At 34.2% G+C, this 13,492-nt stretch overlaps 2 protein-coding genes across 2 annotated transcripts; one reads left to right on the top strand and one right to left on the bottom strand.

The window, feature by feature from the left end:
• The first annotated feature begins 6,994 nt into the window (after positions 1-6,994).
• On the top strand, positions 6,995-9,220 carry LOC141389886 (WD repeat-containing protein SL1-17). Its single transcript, XM_073962078.1, has 5 exons — positions 6,995-7,160; positions 7,874-8,186; positions 8,250-8,488; positions 8,554-8,741; positions 8,910-9,220. The coding sequence occupies exons 1-5, from the start codon at positions 7,158-7,160 to the stop codon at positions 9,181-9,183; spliced, it is 1,017 nt and encodes a 338-aa protein (XP_073818179.1). The 5' UTR covers positions 6,995-7,157; the 3' UTR covers positions 9,184-9,220.
• A 6-nt stretch (positions 9,221-9,226) lies between these two features.
• On the bottom strand, positions 9,227-10,857 carry LOC141389887 (NADH dehydrogenase [ubiquinone] 1 alpha subcomplex assembly factor 4). The gene is made up of 4 exons (XM_073962079.1): positions 10,583-10,857; positions 10,418-10,509; positions 10,126-10,354; positions 9,227-9,573 (listed from the first exon to the last, which is right to left on the bottom strand). Exons 1-4 carry the CDS (start codon positions 10,725-10,727, stop codon positions 9,443-9,445), a joined length of 597 nt encoding a protein of 198 aa, XP_073818180.1. The 5' UTR covers positions 10,728-10,857; the 3' UTR covers positions 9,227-9,442.
• Between the last annotated feature and the right edge of the window lie 2,635 nt (positions 10,858-13,492).

Below are 13,492 nucleotides of genomic sequence, written 5' to 3'. Positions count from 1 at the left end.
GACACTGTATTTTTTGGATGGAAGAAAATTCAATCACTTTTCTTTACATAATTTTATGTTAGTAATAGAAGATATTTTTTGCTTTCGAATTTCTTTTTTTTTTTGGTCGTAATGCGCGATCGAGAAAACACCGTCCGAACTCAAGAAATAATTTCAATAATATAACAAGACGACACCATTTCACAGTTTCCGTTTTGATGTTCATTCGTAGATGGTCAGATTTGATTGAAAATGTAGTAAATTTTCTGTCAAATTTCATAAGCAGAGCGAGACTGAGCTTTCACTGACACCGCATGAAAAAACGTTCCACATCGAAAATGTCATTTGTAGGTGATTAGTGGTAACGTAACGGAAAGTGTGGAAAAGAAAAATACCAAGTTTACACTTGCGCTCCAAAATCCACTGGATTTCACGAAATTCTGAAATACACCCCGGTGTTTACACTTATTTTTTGTTGATTTCAAACATATCACAATGATCAAGGTAGATGCATATGCGCAGCTGATTGAACATGAATTTTCAAAACAAGTTGTTGTAAATTGAATTAAACATCAAAAATATACGTCAATATTGGAAAATTATCGTAAAATTATCTATATATCATATCAATTGTGTATAGTACCAAAAAAATAAAAAAAAAATAATGATTTTATCGTTGAGATATCATAATAATAAATTTTGATAGACAAAAGTTGTGCTCAGAACCTGCAAAATATTAGTACTTGCAGTAGTTTTCCGGTTTAGTGCTAAAAATGCGTTCCCGTACTCCGAAATCTAGCAAGACTTGAACTTCTCTTTAAACAAAAATAGCGCCGAATAACACCCTCTTCTCCTGTTTTCTGTCATACAATTTTGGCCTAGTAGAAACTAGCAGCAAGCATGTTCATATGTTCATTGGTATCTAATATTATAGCTGATACGTTGATTTTGACATTTCTGCTGTAGTTTTTGCAATTTCCGTCATTTTTCCGGAAGAAATTTTTGACAATTCGCTCTATTTTCTAAAATTACCATTAAAAAAGTACGGGAACACAATGAAAAATAGCATTGTAACAAAGTTATTTAATATTTTTTCACGTTGTTTACAAATTTTGATACTAAAATTTTTTGTTGCAGCAATTCGCACATCTACCTTGTTTATTGTGATACGTGAAAAGTGTTGCAACTTTTGGTACTTTTTTAGGCAAAAGCAAGGTTGTATATTATGTGTACTGTGATTTCGATGTTGATTTCGCTGAAATCACGAAATGAGATGATTTCATTTTTGTATGCGAAATCATGATAAATTTTTCTTGATTCCGCAGGAAATCACGAAACGACGCCGAATGTAAACCAAACATAACGTTTTATTAACGCCACTATAGAACACGACAAGACAGTTGAAAACGCATTTTACATTTGCACTTAAAACATGTGTTTTGGGAGTTTACGTCATTTCTTTGACAGATATTGTATTGAATTGACAACATAAGCGGTGTTCCTTTACTTACCTGAGGTTACCATTTGTTACCATTTTAACCTGCAAAGCGTCCCTAACCCCAAGAAGTGGTAAAGCTGACAGCAATTTTTAAGAGAGTGAGAGAGGCCTTTCTCTTCTACCACAGGCTACCACACAAATTTCTACAGGTAAAAAATGGCAGAACTGATTTTTCGACCTTTATTTGACAATTATTTCACAATGAAGAAAAAAATGGACGAAAAACAGAAGAAAAAGTCGAACGCTGACAAAACTAACCCAGCAAAAAGTTTGCATCCACGGATGCAGTTAAATCACTAGAACAATTGCCGCTGGAGTACATCTTTTTCTATGAATTCACCTATGAATTTTACAAGAGAGCGCGCAGCTAGGATGCACTCCATTTAGCTTCTACGGGACACAGCTAGGATGCACTCCATTTTCGATCCAAATCACAGCCTTTGATGTAGTGTTTTGCATTGAATTTAAATGCAGTCTAATGTTTGGTTTACATTTACGAAATCCACTCGATTTCAACTGTCAAATCCATAGGATCATCTGGATTTCATTTGACGTTTAACCTATGGATTTGACAGTTGAAATCGAGTGGATTTCGTAAATGTAAACATAGCATAAAGATGCTATAAAATGCAAGCCATTGCAAATATCCCAAAATAAATAAAATACATTGCTTGTTCGTATAAAAAAAGGATATTAACTTTATTACATTAACACAAATTATAAAAACTCTCCATTCAATTTGATCGTAACTGAGTTTACTTCCTTTGCTCCGCTTTTAATGACACCGCAACTGATATTGCTTTATTATCCAAATGGTTTTTCATTTTTCCTCCAACTCCAATTCAGGTTCCCAAAAAAACTCCAGAAATAATTTGCGTCTTATTTCTTTATTTTTTAAAACAAATTCTTATAATTTTAGAAACTCTTTCTTGTGTTCAGAAAAAAAGACTGCGACTGTAGGGATCAAAAAATTGGTTTGCTTGACTAGAGATCTTTAAGCGAGTGCTTCTATAATGTATCGAGCGGAGTGCATTTTTCATAACTCCGTGTGGACTGCATCGAAAGATATATTGAAATCCCAATTCTGCATTGCACTACTTCCAACCTTTTTTCTGGGAAATTAAAAACTGTGAAATAAAAGACGAAAATGGATTTTTTATGTTTCTTTTAGACATTAGGCCTGTTCGATAACTTCGCAAGTAAAAAGTATTTGTAAGTTCTTGCAAGTACTTGCAACACCTCCCAGTTCTCTTTCACTTAACAAGTTTGTTATCGAACAGCATTTTGTAAAAGTTTGTACAAATTTGTACAAACTTTTGAGTTATCGTACAGACCTATTGCTATCAGTAGTAGAATTCTGTAACTCATTTTTTGAGTTACCGACAAAAATCGGTAACATTTAAACGCAAAATTATGAATGAAAAGTATCAATAAAAGTTGACAGCACTGTTGCTATCGGTAGAATTTAGCAAAAGCTTTATTTTGGTTGTTAGCTTATCGTTAATTACCGAAATTATAAGCATTTTAATTTTACCGATATTTGTCGGTAACTCGAAAAATGAGTTACAGAATTCCACTACAGATCTACCATTTTTCCGTTCCTTTACTTTTCTGGTAAAAATTAAAAGTAAAGGAACAAAGTTATAAATGACAAATGTTCTATAAAACATGTTAAGTGCAAAATGCGTTTAAACGGGGTAATACACTATTGGATGTTTTTATTTAGTATGTCGAAGGTCACACTAGAGTGGTTTCATTGAAATTTTTAGGTATTCTTAAATCGAGTTCCCCACTACACCACCTTCGTCATATTACTCTAGTATGGAACTCTACCTAGGAACCCTTGCACAGTGGATCCACCCATTTGCCAAAAATAAAAAAATTAATGTCAAAATTTTGGTACAACATCTGGCAACTCTGAAGGCTAAGACATGGATCTTTTTAAAAATATATTAGTTTTTGTTTCATTCGAACGCGATCTTAAGAATAGCTTCAAAAGTCGGAACATTTGATTCATATTTTTTGTTGTGAGTACAACCTATATTTTATGTGCAAGTAAATTTATTCAAAATATCGCCAAACTAATACGTATAGCAAAATATTATAGTGGATTTTGAAAAAGAAGGTAATAGCTTAATTTTCATTAAAAAATAGTGTTTTAGCGTGTTGTGAAAATCTAGTTAGCTGCATATTTTCTTAGTGTATTTTGTAATGGCAATTCGAACAGATAATTAAACTTGACCTAAGGGTTTGGTCATGATGCCCACCAGTGCCCACCTCGGGAATAATATTCCAATGTAGGTCATGGGTTTAAGATTATTCGGTATTAAAATCAGCTGCCATCTAGTGCCAGACTATAAATGGTGGGCCGCTGACTAAAGCTGCCCTAGAATAGGGTTTCTATGGATATATTAGCGTATAACTCTGTTATCTGACCACGTACATTAACAAAATTGGCATCAGTGGCAAGATGAAGAAATCTTCTTCCGAATTTGTCTTACGTTGGCGGAACGTGCCTTCCAGAAAGAACGCTATAAGATCAATATTACTAATTTTACCAATTTTTTTTACAAAAATTTTGATTTTTTTAAATCCGTTAAATTGATTGGTATTATGTTGTTTTGGAGATTGTTTTGTTTCCCCGAGCCTATTTTTGCATCATAAGATAATCGGGCATTAGGTCTGTCTGGTTAACCCAAAATTTGTAACATTTTGTACCAATTGTTGCTGGAAGTCTGCTAACACAAAAAATTAGCAAAAGAAAGCGATTCGAGAGAGACATTTTGACAGTTCTTTTACTGAGAGTTTGCAAATTCTTGCTGGACAAATTTCTTCTAGCAAGAACTTGTAACTCTTCTTCTTCCTGAAAACAGTCAATCATCTATTTTTAATTTTTCGTTGATTTATGTTTGTGAAATTTAAAAACCATTTTATTGCGGAAATAGCAAATCTAACCCCCATTGTTATTAGTATTCTTTTGTTATAGTTTGGATTTACGAACAGATTTATAGCTTTCCGGTTAACTAACGGTTAACTTAAAGTTAAAAGTGATGATTGAGTTTCAAGAAGGAGCTTCTTGGAATTAACTTTCAATGTCATGGTAGAACAAATACAAGGTAAAGTTAATACTACAACAAATACAACTCAACAACAACCACATTGAAATTTGTTTTTGTTTGTAAACCTTAGTGTCAACGTAAATGTAAACAAAACAAGGAAATGTCTATAAATTATTGGAATTTAAAAAACAAATAATTTTTCACATTTGATTGAATATTTTGGAAAACATGAATGAAAACTCGTTAGATTTTCAAATTGAATGTTTCCATATCATTCCACTAAATGCATAATTTCTCGCAGAAAGTAGAATACTTGCAAAAATGTTTCGGGTCGCTGGTAATTCATTGAAAAAAGAGAGGCTGTTTCAATCATTTGCTTTTGAAAACAAAAAAGCACATGTTTATTAGGGCTTTATTCTTTTCAAGTTTAACAAAATACCACACATATTAACAAATATTGTACCGCCTCTATAAGCGGTGTTTTAGTGTGCGGCATGTCGTTCGGACCTGGAGGAGGTTACATGTCAATGATATAAAGCCGTCTTTATGGGAAATAGTTTTTTTTCCGATGAATAAATTAATTCTTCAAAAATATGTATTCCTAATATACATCGAACATAGAAATAAATACATAAAATGTCGTATGGAATTTGACACTAACACAACAACCCAGTTCAGTCAGCTGGGTATTGCTGCTACCTTTTCTTGTTCTACCATGTTTCAATGTAAAAATTATCTTTTTAATGCCTCAAAATTGGTTTATTTTGCTTTTTCAAATCCATCAGATAGTAACAGCGTGATTTTGTAAAAATGCTTGCCTGTCACACGAACCGTTCGTACTAAAACGTAAACGTTCAAAATTTGGTTCTTGTAAAATTTTACGAACCATTCGTTTTTATCTAAAAGCTTTCGTCTATTTCAGAAAAGCTTTTATATTTCAGGGTTTCCATGCTACTTATTTTGTGAATTTTGCATAGGCATCTGCACGTAAAATGTGTTACTTGATGGCAATCCCGATAAGCAGATGACAAACAAAACATAAGAAAAAATTGTAATCAAATTTATCCAAAAATAATTGTGATAATATGAAGAAACGGATGTACATACATGCATTCCTTTCCAGTTTTCGTGTGTTTTGTGCCATTTATTACTCAAATTATTTAATTTTCATTCAATACGATGGGTCTTTTCCATTCGTTTATTTTTGACGTATTCCTTCGTCCGATTTTGTTACGAAAACCAAAAAATACGAATATAAAAAGCTTTCATTTGTTTGTCACACGAATACAAACGTCAACCGCTATGAAGACCAAATTGTGTCTTCATTCATGAAATCGACGAACGAATGGGCAAAAACTTTTTACGAAAACAGGCTGTTAAATCGACCACAGTCCCTACAGGGTCATCGGTGTAAACAGGGTGGAAGATACCCTTTTTTGTAGGGGACATGGTACAAATACACAGGTAGCCGCATCGGCAATTGTTGGTAACATATGGTCTGTTCCTTTACTTTTGAAACTGGTAAAACTGGCAAAAGTAGCAAAAGTTGTAAACTGCTACCATATGAATTGTATGGTACCTGAAGTAAAGGAACGCTTTTCGAGTAAAAAGTGGTAAAACTTGAAGATTCTTGCACGTAAAGGAACAGAGCTATAAGATGTCTAAATTTGACATCAATTCAATGCAATTGAATGGCCTGTTCCCGTACTTTATAAAGTGGAAAAAGTCGTAAAAGTTGTAAAAGTCGTAAACGATTTTCATATAAATTTTGTGTACGGGAACGCAAAATGTGTAAAAGTGGTAAAATTGTGCGTTCCTTTACTTACCTGAGGTTACCATTTTTAACCTGCAAAGCGTTCCTTAACCCCGAAAAGTGGCAAAACTGGAAGCAATTTTTAAGAGAGTGAGAATGGAGAGAGGGCGAAAATGGCTTTCTCTTCTACCACAGGCTACCAGAAAAATTTCTGCAGGTAAAAATGGTAGAACTGATTTTTCGACTTTAGTTTGACGATTATTTCACAATGAAAATGAAAACGGACGAAAAACAGAAGAAAAAGTCAAACGCTGACAAAACTAAATTAAAAACTGTGAAATAAAAGACGAAAATTGATTTTTTTATGATTCTTTTTGACATTGCTGCCAGATCTACAATTTTTCCGTTCCTTTACTTTTCTGGTAAAAATGTTCATGAAAGAGCAATTTTGACACTTTTCTCTTTTACCACCCTTACCATTAAAAAAGTAAAGGAACAAAGCTATTATGTTACCATCAGCCGGCATGATAATGCTACCTGTATTATTGTACCATGGTAGGGCATTTGCATGGTACAAATATACAGGTAGCCGCATCGGCAATTGTTGGTAACATAAGATGTCAAAATTTGACATCAATTCAATGCAATTGACACATTATGTTACCATCAGCTGGCTTGATAATGCTACCTGTATGATTGTACCATGGGCATTTGCGTTCTTGTGTCAAACTACAATTCCCTGTGGAGTTATTAACAAAAGTTTAACTATAAATCCCTATTACCGGCCTCTAATTTGGCAAAACAGCAAGTAGTGGATAACAATATTTTCATTCGGGGTTTATTTTACTTTAAATTATTAAAAAATAAAATGGTAAATATTGAGTATTTCACTCGTACAACAACTGCTAACGGCTTAAGACGGGTTTACACGCGCACGCCCGATTTTTTTGAATTTTTTACCACAGGTAGGACTCGTTGCCCTGATCACAAAAATATGTATATCGTCTAGATGTAGTCCATACTTCCCGAGATATAGGCCTTTAAAGTTCAAAAAATATGTAACCGAAGGCCGGCTAATTAGAGAAAAATTAATAATATAAAATAAAGTTTTGTTTCCATTCCCTAGATTTGCACTTGGCCATAGGTGAAAGTCTTAAGTTCCCGGCCGAAGGCCGACTATTTAGAAAAAAATTTAATTTAAAAGAAAATTTTGTGTCCGTTCCCGAGACTTGTACCTGTCCATAGCAGAAAGTCTTAAATCCCCGGCCGAAGGCCGGCTAATTAGAGAAACATTTATAATTTAAAATAAATTTTTGTTCCCGTTCCCTAGATTTGCCCCTGTCCATAGGAGAAAGTCTTAAATCCCCGGCCGAAGGCCGGCTATTGCAGAAGAAAATTATAATTTAAAAGAAAATTTGGAACTTTAATGGCCTATATCTCGGGAAGTATGGACTACATCTAGACGATATATATATTTTTGTGATCAGGGCAACGAGACCTACCTGTGGTAAAAATTTCAAAAAAATCGGGTGTGCGCACCTATTCCCGTCTTGTTCCCTGCTAACTTCCATCATCCCACAACAGTTCTCGCTATTGCACAAAGAAGAGACAGCACACGAAGATGGCATTTGGTCATGTTCGTGGGGTCGTACACAACCTGCTGAAAAATCTGCTGCAGATGAATCGGCTACAGAAAAAGATCCAGATGCCAGTAGAGATTCGTTTTTGGGCCTTGAAAGCAAGACAAAAGAACCAATAGATTTTATTGTCACCGGAGGTTTAGATGATTTGGTTAAGGTGTGGGATATTAAAGAGGATAATACCCTAAAGCTGAGACATCAACTGAAGGGCCATTCATTGGGAGTGGTATCGGTTTGCGTTAGTTCTGATGGAAAAAGTAAGCATATAAAGGAAGTAATTTTATAAGATTTATCAATTGAATGTTTTCTTCATATTATAGCAATTGCCAGCAGCTCCTTAGATTCAAGTTTATGTTTTTGGGATTCTGAAAGTGGCCAACAAAAACATTTGTTATCATTTGGCCCTGTCGACTTGTGGACGGTGGCATTTTCACCATGCGATAAATATGTCATCTCTGGGTCAAATGAAGGCAAAATATCCATGTATAATGTTGAGTCGGGTAAACAGGAACAAATATTGGATCCTCAAAATGGAAAGTTCACCTTAAGTATAGCATATGTATGTTTTTTATTTAAATGTGTGGAGGCACATTGTTGAAGTTGTTGTTTTTTATTATTTTTTAGAGTCCCGATGGCAAATATATTGCAAGTGGTGCCATTGATGGTATCATTACCATCTTTGATGTGGCAGCGGGCAAAGTAACACAAACATTGGAAGGTCATGCAATGCCTGTACGCAGTTTATGTTTCTCCCCGAATTCTCAAATGCTTCTAACAGCATCAGATGACGGTCATATGAAGTTGTATGATGTGTAAGTAGTGATTTGAAGAGGAAAGTAGTGAGTGCCTCATTGGATCAAAATCATTTTTCCGGGTTAAGTTTGTACTTCTCGTGAGAATGAAAAAAAGCGGTCAATGTGGTGCCCTTAAACAGGACTTTTTATCACCTACAATTTCTAACTCTTAAAATCTTTATATAGGGCTCATTCTGATGTGGCCGGTACACTATCTGGACATGCTTCCTGGGTATTGTGTGTTTCATTTTCGGAAGATGGTAAACATTTTGCCTCATCCTCAAGTGATACAACAGTTAAAATATGGGATTTTGCTGAACGAAAATGTATGCACACCTTCTCCGAGCACAGTGATCAAGCGTGGGGTGTTAAATATAGTCCATCAAATGATAAAGTCGTTTCTGTATCTGAAGATAAATCTCTTAACCTCTATAATTGTCCACCAAATGTTGTTGTATAAAGAAAGCCCACATGATGACAATAAAGAAAAAAAATACAAGATGTATCTTTTACTTAATCCTTGGATTAGATATTTATTTAACTTTATCCTCTCTCATTATTGTATTATTTATTTACAAACAAATATACACCATTCAGAAAATAGCTTCTCACAATTGTTCTAAATAATAATTAACAGTCATGCATTTACATTTCAATCAACAAAATGATCAAACATCTTTCGTTTGAGTTGGCAGAGAACCAACTGGTTTAGAGGGAGACTATTCATCACCTTTGGGTTTATTTGAACTCTCCGGTAGCATCTTCCTCTTAGCTTGTGTTAATATAGACTCCTTTTGCTTTATATCAGGTATATAGACGCTATAACTACGGAAGTATTTGAGAATATTTTCTGCAATGGAAATTAAAACGTTAGTATGGATTGTAAAAGTCAAATAGCATTCTACACCATTGACGACACCGCCTTAGTATTTCATTGAGAATAAGGACACGACATGTCAAAGAGAATGGAAATACCATACCATCTCAGATGTAGGCGAGATTGCTAAAAATTTCAACAAATGTAAAACTTGTCTAAGAGGCGTTTGTGGTTCAGTTTATGTTCAGCTGTAAATCACAACCTGCTTCCCTAATGCTTGGTTTACATTTACGAAATCCACTCGAGTTCAACTGTCAATCAAATCCATAGGTTAAACGTCAAATGAAACCCAGATGAGATTCCATTTGACGTTTGAGCTATGGAATTGACAGTTGAAATCGAGTGGATTTCGTAAATGTAAACTTAGCATAAAGGTGCTCATGACACAACTGCATCTTTTACCGAATATAGGTTCCACACAACACTTTTGCTAGTTTCACAAGTTACTTAGGCATATCGTAGTGGCGTAGTTAATACTATTTGTCAACATTTCGGTGGTTATCAACGCCTCCCAACAATAGTTACCTGTTAATTCCGGTTTCAACTTATATTCATCGGCAATTTTTGCTGCTGTCCATTTCTCAGGTTCAGTCTGATGATCTGTTATAAACTGCAAAGCCTGTCTTAGGGTGCAACGTCCAGGTGCGACTCTATGTGGTTCTTTATAACCAAATTCAAAATCTTCAGGAGTTCGGCGATCTATGGGCAATGCCTTTTCTTCTGTTGCTTGGTTACGTTTTATACCATAGTCGATCTGTGGAAGAAATATAAGAAGTATACAACTGGATTTTTTAAATTTCACCATGTATTTACTCACAAATTTATCCTCTGATGTTACATAAACACTTTTCAAACGCTGATCCAAAGCATCGTCCTTCCTATTTAATTTATCTAAGAACTTGGGATCCACTGTAATAAAAATAAACATACAGTTTTAGGTATAATACACCAAACTCATATCAAAATAGTAAGTGCGACATACATTCAATTGTCCTTTCCATATCCCTTAGGTTTGATTCATATTTTGGAGCTGGAACAGGCTTGTCTCTTTCAAGAACACGATGTGCGCGATTCTCTACATTGAAGCGATTTATTTGTCTCGATACAACAGACATAACTTTACCCATTTTTAGGAATTGTTTAATTTATAATTTAGAAGGAAATATGCGAAATATGAAAGGGTTTTGGAAAATGAAAATAACCAAAATAACCCCACTTTAAATTGTAAATAAAGTAGGGATATCAAGATCAACTGTCACTCTATAAAACAATATTAAAACACAGGGTTTCACATTATGTAGGGATATCAAGATCAATCTTGTCGAAGTATTTCATAGGAATGATTCCTTAAATTAACTAATGTTAAGTTCTTTCAAGCGCATTTTGGCTTATTCCTTCCTCGTTTATGGGTACTTTACACGATATGTTTTTTACATATGAGTTGTCACTTTGCATATACATTTTGTACGGCAAAAGTGACAACTCATATGTAAAAAACATACCGTGTAAAGTACCCCTTAGCTATAACTGTCGGATAAATCTGAAACTTTTACCATAGCTAGATCTCGATGTTATATCAACATTTCACACCAAGTCTTATAGTACGTTTATATATAACCGGATTTAACAAACCCACTGGGTTTTAAATGTCAATTCCATTACATATACCACAAACAAATCCTCATAAAGTAGGTTAAAAGTTCATTTAGACTACGCTGGATTTAGCAATTATCTGGCTTTATTTGACATATGTTGTATGAAAATGACAACTTAAATCCACTGGATTTGCTAAATCCAGCATAGTCTAAATCAGGCATAACCCTGCAAAAGGCTATAATATAAACATGGCCTTATGGCCAAGAAAATATAATGGAAACGTGTTTTTATTATTTAAATGTTTTGCCAGCCTTGAAAACATTGGCTTAAAGGTAGAAACACAATGAAATATGCCGCTTTTTTCACGCTTAGTTTCCTGTAAAAGATTAAAGGCCAAGACCTAATTCAAATGCTACCTAATTCATCTGAATTAGGAAGTACTTGGACTTTAATCTTTTACATGAAACTAAGCGTGAAAAAGCGGCGTATTTCATTGTGTTTCTACCTTTAGTTAGTCCCGGTCCACACTAGCGTGAATTTCATAAAAAAAATTCATGAAATTAGGCGTTCTTAAATCGAATTCCCCACTACAGCAATTTTATGATTTTACTCTACTATGGAAGTCGATCTAGAGACGCATCATTTCATGCAATTTTTTCAATGAAATCACTCTAGTGTGGACCTGGACTTACTAATTTTGTGCTTATGTTGAAAATTTGGTTTAGCCATTTAAAGGCCTCCAAGGTCGTGCGATTTGACACCTCTCTTTCCTGTGGGGCTACGTGAAGTCACTGGTTTATGCTGATAAACCAGCAACAATTGATGCCTTGGAGGCCAGAATTGTTCGTGTTATTCGTGACATACGGCCAGCAGTGCTCGACAAAGTGGCCAAAAATTGGACGTCCAGAATGCACTTCGTCAAGAACAGCCGCGGTGCCCATATGCCCGAAATCATTTTCAAATGTTAATGTCACGTATTGATCTTTCGAATAAAAAAAAAATTTTGATTACAATTTAATTTTTTGTGTTATTTTTTACAAATTCAAGTTCTATCGGGCTTAAAAAAACACCCTTTATAAAGATAAAAATACGGAATTTGTACTTTAGCATTTTCAATATTATATGTTTTTTTCTTTAATAAAATATACTATTTAAACAAAAGTGCAAGTTCATTGCCTTATTAAACGTACTATGTATATATATATATATATATATATATATATATATATATATATATGGCTTTTTAATCTATGAAAAGTTCCAAATAGGCCAAAAAAGTTAGTAGTGAAAATCTGAAACTATAGACTCACTACTTTCAATGTCTCTACTGACTCACTACATCCAATATGTGTGTTCGTTTACTCAAAATTTGTACGAATTGTATTGTTACTGGATGTTGTTCGTTTACTCTGCAGTACAATGCAAAAGACCTTAGTCGTTTACAAGATGTTACTGGACTTGTACAAATTATCGAGTAAACGAACACACCTAATGTCTATACTGACTTACTACCTCCAATGTCCCACAACAACTACTGACTTACTACTGACATACTAGTTCCAATGTCACTACTGACTTTCGAATGACAAGTTCATACAAAATGTCTATAGGAAAGTTATGCTTGGTTTCCATTCGGCGTCGTTTCGTGATTTCGAAGGCGTTTCGTGATTTCGCGCGGAATCAAGCCAAAATTTATCATGTTTTCGCATGCAAAAATGAAATCATCTCATTTCGTGATTTCAGCGAAATCAACATCGAAATCACAGTACTCATGATATACAACCCTGCTTTTGCCTAAAAAAGTACAAAAAGTTGCAACACTTACCACGTATCACCATAAACAAGGTAGATGTGCAAATTACTGCAAGAAAAAATTTTAATATCAAAATTTTGTTACAGTTGCTCTGTTCCAGAACCTGCAAGAAGCTACTATTTTTTACTACGATAACATTTTTTCCTTTATGTTATCGGAAAAAATTTTAAAAATTAGTAGATTCTTGCAGTTCTGGAACAGACAAAGTATTAATATTTCATTGTGTTCCTGTACTTTTTTCCTTTTGGAAACTGAAAAATGGCAGAAATTTCAAAAACTCTAGCAGAAATGTAAAATCAACGTATCTGCCAATCAGATGCAAGCAAACCAGCTGCTAGTTTCTACTCGGCCAAATTTGTATAGCAGAAAATTTTATTCTGCTCCATTTTTATTTAAGAGAAGTTCGAGTTTAGTACAGGAACGCATTTCTAGCACAAAAAAGGAAAAATTGTGCAAGTCGTACTATTTTGCAAGTTCTAGAAC

This window comes from Musca autumnalis, unplaced genomic scaffold, assembly GCF_047663935.1.
Source record: "Musca autumnalis isolate F117 unplaced genomic scaffold, ASM4766393v1 scaffold_1, whole genome shotgun sequence".
NCBI classification, from domain to species: domain Eukaryota; kingdom Metazoa; phylum Arthropoda; class Insecta; order Diptera; family Muscidae; genus Musca; species Musca autumnalis.
This window is presented reverse-complemented; position numbering and strand designations above follow the sequence as displayed.

Excerpts from the sequence above, each read along its gene's own strand:
- LOC141389886 (XM_073962078.1), top strand. Across the intron at positions 8,187-8,249 it reads CGTTAGTTCTGATGGAAAAA|CAATTGCCAGCAGCTCCTTA; the intron begins GTAAGCATATAA and ends TTCATATTATAG. Across the intron at positions 8,742-8,909 it reads CATATGAAGTTGTATGATGT|GGCTCATTCTGATGTGGCCG; the intron begins GTAAGTAGTGAT and ends ATCTTTATATAG.
- LOC141389887 (XM_073962079.1), bottom strand. The coding sequence starts at position 10,727 with ATGGGTAAAGTTATGTCTGTTGTATCGAGACAAATAAATCGCTTCAAT. Across the intron at positions 10,510-10,582 it reads TATGGAAAGGACAATTGAAT|TGGATCCCAAGTTCTTAGAT; the intron begins GTATGTCGCACT and ends TTTTTATTACAG. Across the intron at positions 10,355-10,417 it reads TAACATCAGAGGATAAATTT|ATCGACTATGGTATAAAACG; the intron begins GTGAGTAAATAC and ends TTTCTTCCACAG.